Source organism: Perca fluviatilis, chromosome 23, assembly GCF_010015445.1.
Source record: "Perca fluviatilis chromosome 23, GENO_Pfluv_1.0, whole genome shotgun sequence".
Taxonomy (NCBI): domain Eukaryota; kingdom Metazoa; phylum Chordata; class Actinopteri; order Perciformes; family Percidae; genus Perca; species Perca fluviatilis.
In genome coordinates this window covers 1,666,620-1,689,119 of record NC_053134.1, presented here as the reverse complement: position 1 = coordinate 1,689,119, position 22,500 = coordinate 1,666,620, and the positions used below count along the sequence as shown (strand labels likewise).

The 22,500-nt window shown below is 44.3% G+C and overlaps 1 protein-coding gene across 1 annotated transcript in view; it reads left to right on the top strand.

The window, feature by feature from the left end:
- The window catches only part of LOC120553713 (vascular cell adhesion protein 1-like), a 38,145-nt gene that overhangs the window by 11,008 nt on the left and 4,637 nt on the right, over nucleotides 1–22,500 (top strand). Inside the window, exons 3-8 of the mRNA XM_039792405.1 lie at nucleotides 2,217–2,522; nucleotides 6,379–6,639; nucleotides 7,104–7,373; nucleotides 7,815–8,099; nucleotides 12,279–12,578; nucleotides 20,304–20,573. Coding sequence (XP_039648339.1) covers nucleotides 2,217–2,522; nucleotides 6,379–6,639; nucleotides 7,104–7,373; nucleotides 7,815–8,099; nucleotides 12,279–12,578; nucleotides 20,304–20,573 — 1,692 coding nt within the window. The remainder of the gene's footprint in view (nucleotides 1–2,216; nucleotides 2,523–6,378; nucleotides 6,640–7,103; nucleotides 7,374–7,814; nucleotides 8,100–12,278; nucleotides 12,579–20,303; nucleotides 20,574–22,500) is intronic.

The following is a 22,500-nucleotide window of genomic DNA, read 5'->3' as shown; positions in this document are numbered from 1 at the left end:
TGTCTTTGTGTCTTTCTGTCTTTCTGTCTTTTTGTGTCTTTGTGTCTTTCTGTCTTTGTGTCTTGTTTTTGTGTCTTTGTGTCTTTGTGTCTTTGTGTCTTTGTGTCTTTCTGTCTTTGGTGTCTTTCTGTCTTTCTGTCTTATGTGTCTTTCTGTCTTTGTGTCTTTGTGTCTTTCTGTCTTTGTGTCTTTCTGTCTTTGTGTCTTTCTGTCTTTGTGTCTTTGTGTCTTTCTGTCTTTGTGTCTTTCTGTCTTCGTGTCTTTCTGTCTTTGTGTCTTCGTGTCTTTGTGTCTTTCTGTCTTTGTGTCTTTTTGTCTTTGTGTCTTTCTGTCTTTGTGTCTTTGTGTCTTCGTGTCTTTCTGTCTTTGTGTCTTTGTGTCTTTCTGTCTTTCTGTCTTTCTGTCTTTGTGTCTTTGTGTCTTTCTGTCTTTGTGTCTTTCTGTCTTTGTGTCTTTGTGTCTTTGTGTCTTTGTGTCTTTGTGTCTTTGTGTCTTTCTGTCTTTGTGTCTTTCTGTCTTTGTGTCTTTCTGTCTTTGTGTCTTTCTGTCTTTGTGTCTTTCTGTCTTTGTGTCTTTGTGTCTTTGTGTCTTTCTGTCTTTGTGTCTTTGTGTCTTTGTGTCTTTGTGTCTTTGTGTCTTTCTGTCTTTGTGTCTTTGTGTCTTTGTGTCTTTGTGTCTTTCTGTCTTTGTGTCTTTGTGTCTTTGTGTCTTTCTGTCTTTGTGTCTTTGTGTCTTTCTGTCTTTGTGTCTTTCTGTCTTTGTGTCTTTGTGTCTTTGTGTCTTTCTGTCTTTGTGTCTTTCTGTCTTTCTGTCTTTGTGTCTTTGTGTCTTTGTGTCTTTCTGTCTTTGTGTCTTTGTGTCTTTGTGTCTTTCTGTCTTTGTGTCTTTGTGTCTTTGTGGCTTTTCTGTCTTTGTGTCTTTCTTGTCTTAGTGTGTCTTTCTGTCTTTGTGTCTTAGGTCTTTGTGTCTTCTGTCTTTTGTGTCTTTCTGTCTTTGTGTCTTTCTGTTTGTGTTTTGTCTTTGTTTTGTGTCTTTCTGTCTTTGTGTCTTTCTGTCTTTGTGTCTTTGTGTCTTTGTGTCTTTGTGTCTTTGTGTCTTTGTGTCTTTGTGTCTTTCTGTCTTTGTGTCTTTCTGTCTTTGTGTCTTTCTGTCTTTGTGTCTTTGTGTCTTTCTGTCTTTGTGTCTTTCTGTCTTCGTGTCTTTCTGTCTTTGTGTCTTCGTATCTTTGTGTCTTTCTGTCTTTCTGTCTTTGTGTCTTTCTGTCTTTGTGTCTTTCTGTCTTTGTGTCTTTGTGTCTTTGTGTCTTCGTGTCTTTCTGTCTTTGTGTCTTTGTGTCTTTCTGTCTTTCTGTCTTTCTGTCTTTGTGTCTTTGTGTCTTTGTGTCTTTGTGTCTTTCTGTCTTTGTGTCTTTGTGTCTTTGTGTCTTTCTGTCTTTGTGTCTTTCTGTCTTTGTGTCTTTCTGTCTTTGTGTCTTTCTGTCTTTGTGTCTTTCTGTCTTTGTGTCTTTGTGTCTTTGTGTCTTTCTGTCTTTGTGTCTTTGTGTCTTTGTGTCTTTCTGTCTTTGTGTCTTTGTGTCTTTGTGTCTTTCTGTCTTTGTGTCTTTGTGTCTTTGTGTCTTTCTGTCTTTGTGTCTTTGTGTCTTTGTGTCTTTGTGTCTTTCTGTCTTTGTGTCTTTGTGTCTTTGTGTCTTTGTGTCTTTCTGTCTTTGTGTCTTTGTGTCTTTGTGTCTGTCGTTTTGTGTCTTTGTGTCTTTCTGTCTTTGTGTCTTTCTGTCTTTCTGTCTTTCTGTCTTTGTGTCTTTGTGTCTTTGTGTCTTTGTGTCTTTGTGTCTTTGTGTCTTTGTGTCTTTGTGTCTTTGTGTCTTTCTGTCTTTCTGTCTTTGTGTCTTTGTGTCTTTCTGTCTTTGTGTCTTTGTGTCTTTCTGTCTTTGTGTCTTTCTGTCTTTGTGTCTTTCTGTCTTTGTGTCTTTGTGTCTTTCTGTCTTTCTGTCTTTGTGTCTTTCTGTCTTTGTGTCTTTGTGTCTTTCTGTCTTCGTGTCTTTGTGTCTTTGTGTCTTTGTGTCTTTGTGTCTTTGTGTCTTTCTGTCTTTGTGTCTTTCTGTCTTTGTGTCTTTGTGTCTTTCTGTCTTTGTGTCTTTGTGTCCCGGGACCTCCCTGGAGCTTTCACCCCCCCAGATATTGAACGCCCTTGCCTCTGATTCTGTTGCCCCCCCCCAGCCTTCCCATCAGCCCCTGTGATCCAGGGCCAGGACCCTCTGCGTGTGGGGGTGGAGTCCACCCTCACCTGCCAGGTGTTGGACGTGTACCCCCCCGAGCAGCTGACCCTGCGCTGGCGCCGTGGCGACGCCGTGCTGCCGAGCATCATGGGAGATCACCGGTCCAGCTCGGTCCGGCTCGACTACACCTTCACGCCTTCGCTGCAAGACACCGGAGGAAACATCAGCTGCAGCGCTACGCTGGACCTGCAGGACCTGCCACCTGAGGACCGGACCAGGGACACCACCGTCCCTCTAAACCTGCTCTGTGAGTCCCTCTAAACCTGCTCTGTGAGTCCCTCTAAACCTGCTCTGAGTCCCTCTAAACCTGTTCTGTGAGTCCCTCTAAACCTGTTCTGTGAGTCCCTCTAAACCTGCTCTATGAGTCCCTCTAAACCTGCTCTGTGAGTCCCCCTAAACCAGCTCTGTGAGTCCCTCTAAACCTGCTCTGTGTGTCCCTCTAAACCTGTTCTGTGAGTCCCTCTAAACCTGTTCTGTGAGTCCCTCTAAACCTGCTCTGTGAGTCCCTCTAAACCTGCTCTGAGTCCCTCTAAACCTGCTCTATGAGTCCCTCTAAACCTGCTCTGTGAGTCCCTCTAAACCTGCTCTGAGTCCCTCTAAACCTGTTCTGTGAGTCCCTCTAAACCTGTTCTGTGAGTCCCTCTAAACCTGCTCTGTGAGTCCCTCTAAACCTGCTCTGTGAGTCCCTCTAAACCTGTTCTGTGAGTCCCTCTAAACCTGCTCTGTGTGTCCCTCTAAACCTGCTCTGTGAGTCCCTCTAAACCTGTTATGTGAGTCCCCCTAAACCTGCTCTGTGAGTCCCTCTAAACCTGCTCTGTGAGTCCCTCTAAACCTGCTCTGAGTCCCTCTAAACCTGCTCTGTGAGTCCCTCTAAACCTGCTCTGTGTGTCCCTCTAAACCTGCTCTGTGAGTCCCTCTAAACCTGCTCTGTGAGTCCCTCTAAACCTGCTCTGTGAGTCCCCCTAAACCTGCTCTGTGAGTCCCTCTAAACCTGCTCTGAGTCCCTCTAAACCTGCTCTGAGTCCCTCTAAACCTGTTCTGTGAGTCCCTCTAAACCTGCTCTGTGAGTCCCTCTAAACCTGCTCTGTGTGTCCCTCTAAACCTGCTCTGTGAGTCCCTCTAAACCTGCTCTGTGAGTCCCTCTAAACCTGCTCTGTGAGTCCCCCTAAACCTGCTCTGTGAGTCCCTCTAAACCTGCTCTGAGTCCCTCTAAACCTGCTCTGAGTCCCTCTAAACCTGTTCTGTGAGTCCCTCTAAACCTGCTCTGTGAGTCCCCTAAACCTGCTCTGTGTGTCCCTCTAAACCTGCTCTGTGAGTCCCTCTAAACCTGCTCTGTGAGTCCCTCTAAACCTGCTCTGTGAGTCCCCCTAAACCTGCTCTGTGAGTCCCTCTAAACCTGCTCTGAGTCCCTCTAAACCTGCTCTGAGTCCCTCTAAACCTGTTCTGTGAGTCCCTCTAAACCTGCTCTGTGAGTCCCCCTAAACCTGCTCTGTGAGTCCCTCTAAACCGGCTCTGAGTTCCTCTAAACCTGCTCTGAGTTCCTCTAAACCTGTTCTGTGAGTCCCTCTAAACCTGCTCTGAGTTCCTCTAAACCTGCTCTGAGTTCCTCTAAACCTGTTCTGTGAGTCCCTCTAAACCTGCTCTGAGTTCCTCTAAACCTGCTCTGTGAGTCCCTCTAAACCTGTTCTGTGAGTCCCTCTAAACCTGCTCTGTGTGTCCCTCTAAACCTGCTCTGTGAGTCCCTCTAAACCTGTTATGTGAGTCCCCCTAAACCTGCTCTGTGAGTCCCTCTAAACCTGCTCTGTGAGTCCCTCTAAACCTGCTCTGAGTCCCTCTAAACCTGCTCTGTGAGTCCCTCTAAACCTGCTCTGTGTGTCCCTCTAAACCTGCTCTGTGAGTCCCTCTAAACCTGCTCTGTGAGTCCCTCTAAACCTGCTCTGTGAGTCCCCCTAAACCTGCTCTGTGAGTCCCTCTAAACCTGCTCTGAGTCCCTCTAAACCTGCTCTGAGTCCCTCTAAACCTGTTCTGTGAGTCCCTCTAAACCTGCTCTGTGAGTCCCTCTAAACCTGCTCTGTGTGTCCCTCTAAACCTGCTCTGTGAGTCCCTCTAAACCTGCTCTGTGAGTCCCTCTAAACCTGCTCTGTGAGTCCCTCTAAACCTGCTCTGTGAGTCCCTCTAAACCTGCTCTGAGTCCCTCTAAACCTGCTCTGAGTCCCTCTAAACCTGTTCTGTGAGTCCCTCTAAACCTGCTCTGTGAGTCCCCCTAAACCTGCTCTGTGAGTCCCTCTAAACCTGCTCTGAGTTCCTCTAAACCTGCTCTGAGTTCCTCTAAACCTGTTCTGTGAGTCCCTCTAAACCTGCTCTGAGTTCCTCTAAACCTGCTCTGAGTTCCTCTAAACCTGTTCTGTGAGTCCCTCTAAACCTGCTCTGAGTTCCTCTAAACCTGCTCTGTGAGTCCCCCTAAACCTGCTCTGAGTTCCTCTAAACCTGCTCTGAGTTCCTCTAAACCTGCTCTGTGAGTCCCCCTAAACCTGCTCTGTGAGTCCCTCTAAACCTGCTCTGAGTTCCTCTAAACCTGCTATGAGTCCCTCTAAACCTGCTCTGTGAGTCCCCCTAAACCTGCTCTGTGAGTCCCTCTAAACCTGCTCTGAGTCCCCCTAAACCTGCTCTGTGAGTCCCTCTAAACCTGCTCTGAGTTCCTCTAAACCTGCTCTGTGAGTCCCCCTAAACCTGCTCTGTGAGTCCCTCTAAACCTGCTCTGTGAGTCCCTCTAAACCTGCTCTGTGAGTCCCTCTAAACCTGCTCTGAGTTCCTCTAAACCTGCTCTGTGAGTCCCTCTAAACCTGTTATGTGAGTATAAGTATATAGTGTAGATAACGTACTGAAAGTACCAGGATGACCCCCTAAAAACGGTTAAAAAGTCCCGTGTGGAACGATGGACCCTCTCGCACTAAACGGGCGCCGTCTGGACTACGAAGTGGCGAGGGAGGGGCCGGGGGGCAGGGACTCCAGGCTAAGAAAAAAAGTAAAATCTTTTAAACTGACCTTTGTTGATCTGAAATGAAGACAGATTCAGCACACACACACACACACACACACACACACACACACACACACACACACACACACACACACACACACACACACACACACACACACACACACACACACACACAGAGACAGACACACACACACACACACCTACACGCACGCACACACACACAGACACACACACACACCTACACGCACGCACACACACACAGACACACACACACAGAGACAGACACACACAGAGACACACACACACAGCCTGTTTCTCTCTTCAGATGTTTTCAGAAACGTTTCGTGAACTGTTTTAGTAAAATATGAGGTCAGATTCTGGCGCCATGACGCTCTGTTTTGTAATTCGTGTGTTACGTTCGTCAGGCTCATCCCGCTCGTTAGTGTTTTAATTAGTTTTAATTAGTGTTCATTTTGGGACAGAAACCATCCAAAGGGGGACCACGACAGGAAGTGACCATTACGGTACATTCAGCTGACGCTGTTATCCAAGGCGACTTACAATAGATCTATATGTCAGAGGTCCCACTAGGGGTAACTAGGGGGTAAGTGCCTTGCTCAGAGACACACTGGTTGATGTATCGCAGTGGGAATCAAACCTGGGTCTCCCACACCAAAGGCATGTGTCATAACCACTGGGCCACCCTGTGACCATCAGCACTGGAAAGACCCAGCCTGTCTCTGACTGCTGGGGTGTGATGACCCTGACCATGTGACCTATGACCATGTGACCTATGACCATGTGACCTATGACCATGTGATCTATGACCATGTGACCTATGACCATGTGATCTATGACCATGTGATCTATGACCATGTGACCTATGACCATGTGACCTATGACCATGTGATCTATGACCATGTGATCTATGACCATGTGACCTATGACCATGTGACCTATGACCATGTGATCTATGACCATGTGACCTATGACCATGTGACCTATGACCATGTGACCTATGACCATGTGACCTATGACCATGTGACCTATGACCATGTGATCTATGACCATGTGACCAGAGCTTTCTCCTCCTCCTCTGCAGATGCTCCCGTCGTCACGGCGATAACCGACTCGGTGTCGGTGATGGCCGGCTCTCGGCTGGAGCTCGGCTGCTCCGCGGAGGGAAACCCCGAGCCGACCGTCAGCTGGAGCTTCGGGGGGGCGGGGGGGCGCCCTGAGGGGCGGGGCCAGGGCAGTCAGCTGATCCTCGCCGCCGTGAGTCTGGCGGACGCCGGACGGTACGACTGCCACGCCCAAAACACCGAGGGGCGCCAGACCGCTCACCTGGAGCTCACCGTACACGGTGAGATGCTACTCTTACTTTAAGAGAGGCTGTCTGTCTGCCTGTCTGTCTGTCTCTCTGTCTGTTTACCTGTTTGTCTGCCTGTCTGTCTGTCTGTCTTTCCCCTTTCTGTCTGTCTGTCTGTCTGTCTCTCTGTCTGTTTACCTGTTTGTCTGCCTGTCTGTCTGTCTGTCTGTCTGTCTGTCTGTCTCTCTGTCTGTTTACCTGTTTGTCTGCCTGTCTGTCCGTCTGTCCGTCGGTCTGCCTGTCTGCCTGTCTGCCTGTCTGTCTGTCTGTCTGTCTGTCTGTCTGACAGTTGTCTGCTCCTCCCACCAACACCTCCCTGTCTATCTGTCCGTCTTTCTGTCTGTCTGTCTGTCTGTCTGCCTGTGTGTCTCTCTGTCTACCTGTCTGTCTGTCTGTTTGTCTGTTTGTCTGTCTGCCTGTCTGCCTGTCTGTCTGACAGCTGTCTGCTCCCCCCACAGCTCCTCCCACCAACACCTCCCTGTCGGTGAGTCCAGGTGATTGGCTGCTGGAGGGTCAGCAGGTGACGTTCAGCTGCCAATCAGACGGAGCCCCGCCCCCCACGCTGGTGCTGAGGAGGGAGGGGGAGGAGCTACAGAGGGCTGGCCCCGCCTCCTCCCAGCTGTCCTTCAGCCTATCCTCCGCCCGGCTGGAAGACTCCGCCCACTACCAGTGTGAAGCCTCCAACCAGTACGGGTCCCAACTGGTGACCAGCACCGTCTCCGTCACAGGTACCCTCATACTCTGACTGGCTAGTAGTCCTTACCTAGGTACTGTCAGGGCCTCATACTCTGCTTCTGACTGGCTAGTAGTCCTTACCTAGGTACTGTCAGGGCCTCATACTCTGCTTCTGACTGGCTAGTAGTCCTTACCTAGGTACTGTCAGGACACTCCCTCATACTCTGCTTCTGACTGGCTAGTAGTCCTTACCTAGGTACTGTCAGGGCCCTCATACTCTGCTTCTGACTGGCTAGTAGTCCTTACCTAGGTACTGTCAGGGCCCTCATACTCTACTTCTGACTGGCTTGTAGTCCTTACCAGTGTCTGTATGTGTGTGTGTGTCTGTGTGTGTGTGTGTGTGTGTGTGTGTGTCTGTGTGTGTGTCTGTGTGTGTGTGTGTGTGTGTGTTAATGCAGATAATGTTTACAGCCAATGTTTCCGTGTTGTGTCAGCCCACCCCCTGCAGGTGGAGGTAAGTCCTCCGGTCTCGGCAGCAGAGAGGGGTTCAGGTCTTGTTCTGACCTGCAGAGCCTCCGGATGTCTCCACCCTCCCACCTTCACCTGGACCAGAACAGACCAGGACCAGAACCAGAGCCAGAACCTTCAGGGGACGCAGCAGGACGGCCTGTCCCTACTCCACCTGCAGGACCTGGACCTGCAGGATCAGGGGGTGTACCGCTGTGAGGCCCAGTGTGACTCTGTCATCAGGACCGGAACCGTCCGGGTCCATGTTTACTGTGAGTCTCAGGGTACATGCTAGTCTCAGACTACATCTAGACCACTACGTCAGGGTACATGCTAGTCTCCGACTACATCTAGACCACTACGTCAGGGTACATGCTAGTCTCTGACTACATCTAGACCACTACGTCAGGGTACATGCTAGTCTCAGGCTAGACCTAGACCACTACGTCAGGGTACATGCTAGTCTCAGGCTACATCTGGACCACTACGTCAGGGTACATGCTAGTCTCAGACTACATCTAGACCACTATGTCAGGGTACATGCTAGTTTCAGGCTAGACCTAGACCACTACGTCAGGGTACATGCTAGTCTCAGACTACACCTAGACCACTACGTCAGGGTACATGCTAGTCTCAGGCTAGACCTAGACCACTACGTCAGGGTACATGCTAGTCTCAAAACATACAGGCACTTGACAATCTGAGCACTATTTGCATTAGTATTAGGGGTGGTTTTTGACCAACTGAATTTCACTGGTTTTCCATTGTGATCGGGGTGGGGTTGGGGGGTAACACAGACTGGGTACATGGTGCTTGCATTAGGATAGGATCAGGGGTAGGGGGTAGGGGGTAGGGGGTAACAGACGTCATTAATAGCAGGGTGGGGGTAGGGTGTAGGGGGTAGGGGGGTAGGGAGCCACAGACTGGGTACTGCGGTGCTTGCATTAGGATTAGGATCAGGGGTAGGGGGTAGGGGGTAGGGGGGTAGGGGGGTAGGGGGATAGGGAGCCACAGACTGGGTACTGCGGTGCTTGCATTAGGATTAGGATCAGGGGTAGGGGGGTAGGGGGTAGGGGGTAGGAGGGTAGGGGGATAGGGAGCCACAGACTGGGTACTGCGGTGCTTGCATTAGGATTAGGATCAGGGGTTCGGGAGTAGGGGGTAGGGGGGTCGGGGGGTAGGGTTTTAGGGGGTTAGCGGGGTAAGGAGACTGGGTACTGCGGTGCTTGCATATGGCTCTGTGGTTTCCATGTGTTCGTGTTAGAACTGGTTCTTCAGAATGAACTGGTACAGGTGACCTTTTAGGCCTGCTGTTATTTTCCATGTCGCTGTTATTACAGGTGTTATTACAGGTGTTAATACAGGTGTTAATACAGGTGTTATTACAGGTGTTAATACAGGTGTTATTACAGGTGTTATTACAGGTGTTAATACAGGTGTTATTACAGGTGTTATTACAGGTGTTAATACAGGTGTTATTACAGGTGTTATTTACAGGTGTTATTACAGGTGTTATTATAGGTGTTAATACAGGTGTTAATACAGGTGTATTATAGGTGTTAATGCAGGTGTTAATACAGGTGTTATTACAGGTGTTATTACAGGTGTTATTACAGGTGTTATTACAGGTGTTAATTACAGGTGTTAATACAGGTGTTATTACAGGTGTTATTACAGGTGTTAATACAGGTGTTATTACAGGTGTTATTACAGGTGTTAATACAGGTGTTATTACAGGTGTTATTACAGGTGTTAATACAGGTGTTATTACAGGTGTTATTACAGGTGTTATTACAGGTGTTATTACAGGTGTTATTACAGGTGTTAATACAGGTGTTAATACAGGTGTTAATACAGGTGTTAATACAGGTGTTATTACAGGTGTTATTACAGGTGTTATTAGAGGTGTTATTACAGGTGTTAATACAGGTGTTATTACAGGTGTTAATACAGGTGTTATTACAGGTGTTAATACGGGTGTTAATACAGGTGTTATTACAGGTGTTATTACAGGTGTTAATACAGGTGTTAATACAGGTGTTATTACAGGTGTTATTACAGGTGTTATTACAGGTGTTATTACAGGTGTTAATACAGGTGTTATTACAGGTGTTATTACAGGTGTTATTACAGGTGTTATTAGAGGTGTTATTACAGGTGTTATTACAGGTGTTAATACAGGTGTTAATACAGGTGTTAATACAGGTGTTATTACAGGTGTTATTACAGGTGTTAATACAGGTGTTAATACAGGTGTTATTACAGGTGTTATTACAGGTGTTATTACAGGTGTTATTACAGGTGTTAATACAGGTGTTATTACAGGTGTTATTACAGGTGTTATTACAGGTGTTAATACAGGTGTTATTACAGGTGTTATTACAGGTGTTAATACAGGTGTTAATACAGGTGTCAACTCTATAAACATTTATAATCTGAAGTTGTAAGGGACTTCTGATATTAAAAAGTCCAGTGTTGACCATCGCATTGTGTAGAAAAGAAGCTTTCAAACTAATTTCCACCTCAAATTGTTTGGCAACCATTTTAAATACATGGTTAAAGTAAAGCATTCTGGGAAATGGAGTCATGTTCCATCATGTTCCACAAAATTACAATTACAATAAATCAAACTTAACTATTTGTTTTGTGACTAGAGCTTTTAACATTCATTGCTGGGGGAAAACATTTCCAGTTAATGTAATCTGTACAAGTAGTTCAGACTAATATAATTTATAGAATATGTAATGCAATCATATCGGACATATATTGTAAAGCTTAATTATTAAACACTTCACTTATTAAAATATGAATTTCTTTGAATTTTTATTGATTTGCAGTTCTGCTTCCTTTCATTCAAATTCGAATTGTAATTCTAGATCCTGTTTTTGACATCAATTCAAATTCAATTCAAATTCAAGAATTTAATAAGAATTTAGGAGTCATTCTCAATTCAATTCTGAATTGAGCACAAGCCTGACACACACACACACACACACACACACACACACACACACACACACACACACACACACACACACACACACACACACACACACACACACAGACAAACACAGACAAACCACACACACACACACACACACACAGTATTTGTACTTTTCATTAGGATACTAATAGAAACATTATAACAGTTATTAACTGTATAATCAGAGCCCCTGAGTCATGTTCCTGAGTCAGTGAAACTGAACTGTTGGCCGAGCGCTGAGACCAGAACCCAAGGGACTGAATGATGAAAGACAGAACTGGTTGGGGAGTCAGAGGGAACTTCCTGTGGTCTCGTTATCTCCTCTCAGTCCATCTGTTATCCATCAGTTTAAATGTTGATTTTTTGGGACGGGGGCGTCACTCAGAGGTTAGGGTACATTTACTACAAGTACTGTTACACTCATTCTTACTGGAAGGGTTACTGTTTCTTCACCCTGGACTCTCTGTCTCCATGTCTGACAACATTATGGGATGTATCCCTACAGAGATAGACCTTTTAGTTAAAGAGTAAGATCCTTTTAGTTTAACATGAAACAGCCCCGAAATCACCATCACCAAACTCCACCAGACTCCATGTAAATAATCAGGACTTTTAGCGTGTATAGAGCCAGCATATCTCCACCAGACTCCATGTAAATAATCAGGACTTTTAGCGTGTATAGAGCCAGCATATCTCCACCAGACTCCATGTAAATAATCAGGACTTTTAGCGTGTATAGAGCCAGCATATCTCCACCAGACTCCATGTAAATAATCAGGACTTTTAGTGTGTATAGAGCCAGCATATCTCCACCAGACTCCATGTAAATAATCAGGACTTTTAGCGTGTATAGAGCCAGCATATCTCCACCAGACTCCATGTAAATAATCAGGACTTTTAGCGTGTATAGAGCCAGCATATCGCCACCAGACTCCAGGTAAATAATCAGGACTTTTATCATCGTAAAACACACTTCATTCAAAGTGGACAGAAACTAAATAAAACTACCAAAAGCCGTCTTGGTTCATCTTTCCACTGTTCCAACAATCACCACTCTGGTTTGGTTGAAATAAACCCTTAATTCACCCATTTACATGTGGAGATATGCTGGCTCTATACACGCTAAAAGTCCTGATTATTTACATGTAGTCTGGTGGAGATATGCTGGCTCTATACACGCTAAAAGTCCTGATTATTTACATGGAGTCTGGTGGAGATATGCTGGCTCTATACATGCTAAAAGTCCTGATTATTTACATGGAGTCTGGTGGGTTTGGTGACATCTGTCCTGTCAAGGCTTAATATTACTTAACTGAACCTTTTTTATTCTGTTCTTTCCTTTAAAATACCTTTTATATATTTATTAATTCATGTGTGTATTTATTTTCTATATTTTTTATTATAATAATTTCTTTTAATTTCTTTTTAATAATCTATTCCTTTGATAAATAAAGCTGTCTGTCTGCAGCGTTCCCGTCTGATCCGGTTCTGGAGCATCCTGGTCCCGTGCTGCTGGGTCGGGAGGCGGTCCTTCGCTGTGACATCACCGACGTCTTCTCAGCCAATCAGATGCGGGTCCTGTGGCTGTCGGGGAACATGACGCTGCACTCCGAGTCCTTCGGGTTCTCCGGTTCCTTACGGAACGTCTCGGTGGTTCTGCAGCGCCGCGTCCAAGAGGACCAGGTCCTGACCTGCCGGGCCGAGCTGCTGGCGCTGGGCGGACACGTGTGGCGGTCCAGAACCACCTCGGTCCTGCTGCACGTCCACTGTGAGTCGCTCAGGAAACTAGATATGAGATGAGATGAGATATGATGAGATAAGATGAGATATGATGAGATATGATGAGATAAGATGAGATATGATGAGATGAGATAAGATGAGATTTGATGAGACATGATGAGATAAGATGAGATATGATGAGATGAGATGAGATGAAATAAGATGAGATGAGATATGATGAGATAGATGAGATGAGATGAGATATGATGAGATGAGATATGATGAGATGAGATAAGATAAGATGAGATATGATGAGATAAGATGAGATATGATGAGATGAGATGAGATGATGAGATGAGATATGATGAGATGAGATATGATGAGATGAGATATGATGAGATGAGATAAGATGAGATGAGATATGATGAGATAAGATGAGATATGATGAGATAAGATGAGATATGATGAGATAAGATGAGATATGATAAGATGAGATGAGATGAGATATGGTGAGATGAGATGAGATATGATGAGATAAGATGAGATAAGATGAGATATGATGAGATAAGATGAGATATGATGAGATAAGATGAGATATGATGAGATATAAGATATGATGAGATATGATGAGATGAGATATGATGAGATGAGATAAGATGAGATACGATGAGATAAGATTAGATAACATGAGATATGATGAGATGAGATAAGATGACATAAGATGAGATGAGATAAGATAAGATATGATGAGATGACATAAGATGAGATGAGATGAGCTGAGATGAGATGAGATGAGATAAGATATGATAAGATGAGATGAGATGACATAAGATGAGATGAGCTGAGATGAGATATGATGAGATGAGATATGATGAGATAAGATGAGATGACATAAAATGAGATGAGATGAGATATGATGAGATGAGATATGATGAGATAAGATGAGATGACATAAGATGAGATGAGCTGAGATGAGATGAGATATGATGAGATTTATTGCCTCCTGTGGGAGATATTTGTCTTGGGCATTGAAGGTTAGAAATGTGACCGCTGACCGGTTCTGGTCTGGCCCAGAAAGACGTAATCTGACTCCAATTTAAGGTTGCTTAGTTTAGTTTAGTTTTAGTTTAATTCTTTTTTTCTGTAACTCACAACAGTCAGACATACAGAGAGACAGTCAGACATACAGAGAGACAGTCAGACATACAGAGAGACAGTCAGACATACAGAGAGACAGTCAGACATACAGAGAGACAGTCAGACATACAGAGAGACAGTCAGTCATACAGAGAGACAGTCAGACATACAGAGAGACAGTCAGACATACAGAGAGACAGTCAGTCATACAGAGAGACAGTCAGTCATACAGAGAGACAGTCAGACATACAGACAGACAGTCAGACATACAGAGAGACAGTCAGACATACAGAGAGACAGTCAGTCATACAGAGAGACAGAGACAGTCAGACATACAGAGAGACAGTCAGACATACAGAGAGACAGTCAGTCATACAGAGAGACAGTCAGTCATACAGAGAGACAGTCAGTCATACAGAGAGACAGTCAGACATACAGAGAAACAGTCAGTCATACAGAGAGACAGTCAGACATACAGAGAGACAGTCAGACATACAGAGAAACAGTCAGTCATACAGAGAGACAGTCAGTCATACAGAGAGACAGTCAGACATACAGAGAGACAGTCAGTCATACAGAGAGACAGTCAGTCATACAGAGAGACAGTCAGACTCCGACTGGAGCTTATTAACCTAGTTACAGAAACTAAGTATACACTAGATATACCCCAGCACAACACAAGAAGTCCAGTACATTTTGTGCACCTTCTGGTATTCACACTTCTGTTTTATATTTGTTAATCACCTTATATTGAAATTATTTTTTTAATCGGTTGATTGTGTTACACTTTTTCAAGTCAATTTCTAATTCGTTCCACAGTTTAACTCCCATACACCGAGACGCTATTTGGTCTGGTAAAAATACAGCTTCCCCTTCACCTATCACTCCTTTACAGTGCCTTGCGAAAGTATTCGGCCCCCTTGAACTTTTCGACCTTTTGCCACATTTCAGGCCTCAAACATAAAGATATAAAACTGTAATTTTTTGTGAAGAATCAACAACAAGTGGGACACAATCATGAAGTGGAACGAAATTTATTGGATATTTCAAACCTTTTAAACAAATAAAAAACTGAAATATTGGGCGTGCAAAATTATTCAGCCCCCTTAAGTTAATACTTTGTAGCGACCTTTTGCTGCGATTACAGCTGTAAGTCGCTTGGGGGTATGTCTCTATCAGTTTTGCACATCGAGACTGACATTTTTGCCCATTCCTCCTTGCAAAACAGCTCGAGCTCAGTGAGGTTGGATGGAGAGCGTTTGTGAACAGCAGTTTTCAGTTCTTTCCACAGATTCTCGATTGGATTCAGGTCTGGACTTTGACTTGGCCATTCTAACACCTGGATATGTTTATTTGTGAACCATTCCATTGTAGATTTTGCTTTATGTTTTGGATCATTGTCTTGTTGGAAGACTAATCCCGTTCCAGTCTCAGGTCTTTTGCAGACTCCATCAGGTTTTCTTCCAGAATGGTCCTGTATTTGGCTCCATCCATCTTCCCATCAATTTTAACCATCTTCCCTGTCCCTGCTGAAGAAAAGCAGGCCCAAACCATGATGCTGCCACCACCATGTTTGACAGTGGGGATGGTGTGTTCAGGGTGATGAGCTGTGTTGCTTTTACGCCAAACATAACGTTTTGCATTGTTGCCAAAAAGTTTGATTTTGGTTTCATCTGACCACAGCACCTTCTTCCACATGTTTGGTGTGTCTCCCAGGTGGCTTTTGGCAAACTTTAAACCAACACTTTTATGGATATCTTTAAGAAATGGCTTTCTTCTTGCCACTCTTCCATAAAGGCCAGATTTGTGCAGTATACGACTGATTGTTGTCCCATGGACAGAGTCTCCCACCTCAGCTGTAGATCTCTGCAGTTCATCCAGAGTGATCATGGGCCTCTTGGCTGCATCTCTGATCAGTCTTCCTCATTGTATGAGCTGAAAGTTTAGAGGGACGGCCGGGTCTTCTAGATTTGTAGTGGTCTGATACTCCTTCCATTTCAATATTATCGCTTGCACAGTGCTCCTTGGGATGTTTAAAGCTTGGGAAATCTTTTTGTATCCAAATCCGGCTTTAAACTTCTCCACAACAGTATCTCGGACCTGCCTGGTGTGTTCCTTGTTCTTCATGATGCTCTCTGCGCTTTACACGGACCTCTGAGACTATCACAGAGCAGGTGCATTAATAACGGAGACTTGATTACACACAGCTGGATTCTATTTATCATCATTAGTCATTTTAGGTCAACATTGGATCATTCAGAGATCCTCACTGAACTTCTGGAGAGAGTTTGCTGCACTGAAAGTAAAGGGGCTGAATAATTTTCGCACGCCCACTTTTTCAGTTTTTTATTTGTTAAAAAAGTTTGAAATAGCCAATGAATTTCGTTCCACTTCATAATTGGGACCCACTTGTTGTTGATTCTTCACAAAAAATTACAGTTTTATATCTTTATGTTTGAGGCCTGAAATGTGGCAAAAGGTCGAAACGTTCAAGGGGGCCGAATACTTTCGCAAGGCACTGTATCTGTTAAGTGCTCGTTGACTGGTAGACCAGAAATAAAGCTCTAATGAAATGATATTGCAGAATACAAACTTGTCCAACAGGATCAGACTCCGCGTTATTTTTAATCTATTGATTCGTGTTCACGGGGACATTTTGGTTGTTTTTTTTCGTGGTGGCCAGCACGAGCTGTTCTAGACGGAGATTAACGGGGAAAGCAAACGCCACACGCTGGGGGAGGACGCCGAATTAGCTGTTAGCTAAACTAGCGTTAGCTTCCCGGTGGAGGCTAACAATTCCCGAAAAAATCTGGCCCCTTGCAGGTTTTGATCCGGCCCCGCATGTCGATTAAGGTTCATAATACATTTTTGGCCCGCCTAGTTTTTGCTGCTTTTTCTGAAGGTTTTTGTCACTTTTGACGACGCACTTGGTGCTTTTTTTCAATGTTTTTGCCACTTTTTAAGTTGTTTTCTGGCAAGTTTTCAGAAGTTTTTTTTGCTGCTTTTTTCTTCAATGGCTAAGTTACTTTTTTGGGGCTGTATGTCAACCGAGCTGTAAGTGAAAAGACTATATGGGACATGCAATAATACAGTACATTTTTTAAAAACTTTTTCTATTAAAGGTCCCATGGCATGAAAAGTTCACTTTATGAGGTTTTTTAACATTAATATGAGTCCCCCCAGCCTGCCTATGGCCCCCCAATGGCTAGAAATGGTGATAGGTGTAAACCGAGCCCTGGGTATCCTGCTCTGCCTTTGAGAAAAGGAAACCTCAGATGAGCCGTTTTGGAATCTGCTTGTTATGACAAGCAAGGTTACCTCCCCTTTCTCTGCTTTGCCCGCCCAGAGAATTTGGCCCCCCCATGAGAGAGAGAGAGACATCATAGCTTTCAAATGAGAAAAGTGTCAGTTGGTCAAGGCCACACCCCCACCCTCCACCTTGCCCCCCCCCCCTCCTCTCTCTCCTCCTCAATAGCTTCAGACACAGAAATGGCACATCCTGAAAGATCATTGTGGGACTGGCTCTAGTGGCTGTAGTTCTGCACCAAGGCTGAATTTTGGGAAAGAGACTTCAGATACAGTATTAGGGGACCACTAAGGTCTATATAAAAGAGACTTCAGATACAGTATTAGGGGACCACTAAGGTCTATATAAAAGAGACTTCAGATACAGTATTAGGGGACCACTAAGGTCTATATAAAAGAGACTTCAGATACAGTATTAGGGGACCACTAAGGTCTATATAAAAGAGACTTCAGATACAGTATTAGGGGACCACTAAGGTCTATATAATATATATATATATATATATATATATATATATTCTATATAAAAGCATCCAAAGAGCACCATGTCATCGGACCTTTAAATAAAGCATGTCAATAAACTCTACATGTCTGGCCCTTGATGTGATTGTTAGTTTCCAGTGTGGCCCTCTGGGAAGTTGAGTTTGACCCCCCTGTCGTAACACATCCACGAGGCTAACGGCAGACTGCTACAACTATGACAGATCGTGCAGCGTTGTAAATCCCAAGGAGGTGTTAAGAGAACTCGTAAAACAGGACTATCATCTTACACATGCGCAGAACAGATCGTGTGCCGACACGGTCATCTCGGCCTCTTCCACAGTGTCGCACCATGCGTGAAATATACCCTGACTGTCCCCGCCCAAACAGACAGTTCGTTACGTTGGGGTTATTTTTAGAGATGGTCCGATACCATTTTTTGCTTCCCGATACCGATTGCGATACCTGAACTTGCGTATCGGCCGATACCGAGTACCGATCCAATACCAGTGCGTCCTATATTTCATTATGTTTTAACAGCTGTATACTACTATCTCTGTATGATGATATGATGTATAACAGCTGTATACTACTATCTCTGTATGATGATATGATGTATAACAGCTGTATACTACTATCCCTGTATGGATGTGATATGATGTATAACAGCTGTATACTACTATCTCTGTATGGATGTGATATGATGTATAACAGCTGTATACTACTATCTCTGTATGGATGTGATATGATGTATAACAGCTGTATACTACTATCCCTGTATGGATGTGATATGATGTATAACAGCTGTATACTACTATCTCTGTATGGATGTGATATGATTTCTATCTTTGTCGTCGGTCTGGCTCAGGTTAAACTCTTTGTGAAACATGAACAAACACAAACAATGAATGCCGTAGAACTTTCTTATATTATCCAGTCTGTCAAGTCAGTTATAATGGAAAAAGAACATAAATAAACTACTTCAACGTAGATTTTCTTTAGGGCTTTATTACGTGGTATCGGATCCGTGCATAATCTCCAGTACTTCCCGATACCGATACCAGCGTTTTAGGCAGTATCGGAGCCGATACCGATACTGGTATTGGTATCGGAACATCTCTAGTTATTTTATGGTTGCATTGTATTTATCAAACGTAGACACCGCTACTGAATGTTTCATGACTGTTCATATATCTGGAGACAAGTGCAGTCTTATCTTTCTGCAGACCTGAGGAACGGTGAGAGCCGAGGCCACCCTGTGACCTGAATCTTACCTCTCAGTTATTGCAAAATACATCTTTCACAGTCTCAGCTCCTCCTGGTCTGAGAGTCTTTTTAATCTGCTTCATTATTTTCCCGGCCCGGTGCCCCCTTTCATATTTATCAGGTCAGATCAGATAGTCCTCTCACAGATACTTCATGATCTCTACTAAATACTTTCCACAAAATATATCCTACAGGCATTCGAGAGAAACGAAATGGCAACACATGGCGCATAAACACACAATAAACACACAATAAACATACAACCATAACTCCACACACACACACACACACCTTTCCTCAGAATCACAGAAGAAGAACCCATCCTCCCCCTAGTATCGCACTTCATTTGATGATTGCACATTTCCCGTTAGCTCACTCTGTGGTCAGTAACTTCTGGATTGCACAATGCCCTGTTGCATAATATCATATCAGATATAACATAGCATATATATATATATATATATATATATATATATATATATGTTATATCATTGAATGTGTGTAACTTTTGGTCGCGGTACTGTATATATATATATATTATATATATATATATATATATATATATATATATATATATACAGTACCGGCCAAAAGTTTGGACACAACTTCTCATTCAATGAGTTTCCTTTTTATTTTCATGACTATTTACATTGTAGATTCTCACTGAAGGCATCAAAACTATGAATGAACACATGTGGAATTATGTACTTAACAAAAAAGTGTGAAATAACTGAAAACATGTCTTATATTTTAGATTCTTTAAAGTAGCCACCCTTTGCTTTTTTGATAACTCTGCAAACCCTTGGTGTTCTCTCAATGAGCTTCATGAGGTAGTCACCTGAAATGGTTTTACCTTCATTTTGTAGATTTTTAAATAAAGTTTAAGTAAATGGGTCACACTTTCAGTAGGTCGCTTTTTCGACCTACTGTTTCCTAACTGTCTCTTTCTGAGTGACAGCTGTCTGCTCCGCCCACTGAAGATTTTGTGGTTCTGGTGCCGGTTTAGGATCAATCTCAGACTGCACCTTTAATCTTTGTGTTCGTTTAATGGCCACAAATAACTCACAGGAGTCCTCGAGTTGAAGTCAATCCTCTTTAGTGACAATATTGCACATCGTTACAGCTTATGCATAAGGAATCAGACTTCCTTTAAGACAATCCCCTCTCGCCCCACCCCCAACAGTCTTTCTGGGAGTCTGAATGCCCGACCTCACATCACCCTCTCTCTCTTTATCCTTCTTCAGAGTCCTCATTCTGCAACCATGTATGTGCCGTTATCAGTGCACCTGGTCCAGGCCTCCGGTTCCCTCCTCAATTGGCGTGCAGATCCATCACTAGACCCTTATTCTCTCTGCGTATCTGGCCAGTTCATTTGGATACGGTGTTAATGAATATACTGAACAGGTCTTATCACTACCACTCCCAGGCCTTTAGACACACAGAAACCAGGTCAAGATGGCTCGAGACTCTCTTACTCATTTTCTACCAAATATATTCTTCACCACCAACACCTGTCTGTCTGTCTGCCTGTCTGTCTGTCTGCCTGTCTGCCTGTCTGCCTGACAGCTGTCTGCTCCCCCCACAGCTCCTCCCACCAACACCTCCCTGTCGGTGAGTCCAGGTGATTGGCTGCTGGAGGGTCAGCAGGTGACGTTCAGCTGCCAATCAGACGGAGCCCCGCCCCCCACGCTGGTGCTGAGGAGGGAGGGGGAGGAGCTACAGAGGGCTGGCCCCGCCTCCTCCCAGCTCTCCTTCAGCCTCTCCTCCGCCCGGCTGGAAGACTCTGCCCACTACCAGTGTGAAGCCTCCAACCAGTACGGGTCCCAACTGGTGACCAGCACCGTCTCCGTCACAGGTACCGGGTCCACCGCCACACTCACATTATTATTCTGACAACATTATGGGATGGATCCCTACAGAGATAGACCTTTTAGTTAAAGAGTAAGATCCTTTTAGTTTAACATGAAACAGCCCCGAAATCACCATCACCAAACTCCACCAGACTCCATGTAAATAATCAGGACTTTTAGCATGTATAGAGCCAGCATATCTCCACCAGACTCCATGTAAATAATCAGGACTTTTAGCGTGTATAGAGCCAGCATATCTCCACCAGACTCCATGTAAATAATCAGGACTTTTAGCGTGTATAGAGCCAGCATATCTCCACCAGACTCCATGTAAATAATCAGAACTTTTAGCGTGTATAGAGCCAGCATATCTCCACCAGACTCCATGTAAATAATCAGGACTTTTAGCGTGTATAGAACCAGCATATCTCCACATGTAAATGGGTGAATTAAGGGTTTATTTCAACCAAACCAGAGTGGTGATTGTTGGAACAGTGGAAAGATGAACCAAGACGGCTTTTGGTAGTTTTATTTAGTTTCTGTCCACTTTGAATGAAGTGTGTTTTACGATGATAAAAGTCCTGATTATTTACATGGAGTCTGGTGGGTCAGACATGTAGAGTTTATTGACATGCTTTTATTTAAGAGGAAAAAGAGCTAATATTTTCACTGTATGATGTTGATGTATGTTGATGTATGATGACACACAGACACACACACACACACATAGACACATACACACACACAGACACACACACACAGACACACACACACACACACACACACACACACACACACACACACACAGACACACACACACCACCAATGTTGGAAAAATTGACAAAAACTTGAAGTGATATGCGGGCCAGATCAGAGTCAGCAAGCGGCCAGTTTCGGCCCCCGGGCCGTGGGTTTGAGGGGAGTTTGAGATGGAGCTGGGTGAAGAACCAGTCCTCCCGTTCTGCTTCTCGTTGGCTGAGTCACTCTCTGTTGTTGTGACATTATCTGAAGTTATCTGAAGTTATAAAATATAAAACAGTAATGCATGTCAGGAAACAGTCCTCCCTCTCTCAGCCTCTCTGTTGTTGTGACGGATGTTATCTGAAGAGGAGACCTCTCACTCCCTCTCAGCTGCAGACACACACACACACACACACACACACACACACACACACACACACACACACACACACACACAGACACACACACACAGACACACACACAATGAAAGACACACACACACACACACACACACACACACACACACACATACACAAATACACACACATACACAAATACACACACATACCCTCCAACTCGTCCGCTGAGTCATGTGGTCTGAAACAAACTCTTGCTCAATCTCAAGTACAGGGTGCAATCACACACACACACACACATACACACACACTCACACACACACACACACACACACACACACACACAACACACACACACACACACACACACACACACACACCACATACACACACCACACTACACACACACACACACAACACACACACACACACCACACCACACACACACAACTACCACACCAAACACACACAACACACACCACCACACACACACAACACCACAACACACACACCACACACAACACACACACACAACAAACACACACCCCACAACACCCCACCCACCCACAACACACAAAAACACAAAAACAACCACACAAACAAACCATAACACACACACACACATAACACACAAAAACAACACACACACAATACACACACATTAATACACACACATACATAACACACAAATTACACACACATACATACACAATAAATATTATAAACAATATCATTACACATCACACACACATCAACATAATAATACACAAAACACACACACATTACACATATTATCACACACATACACATATACACATACAAATACATTACACAC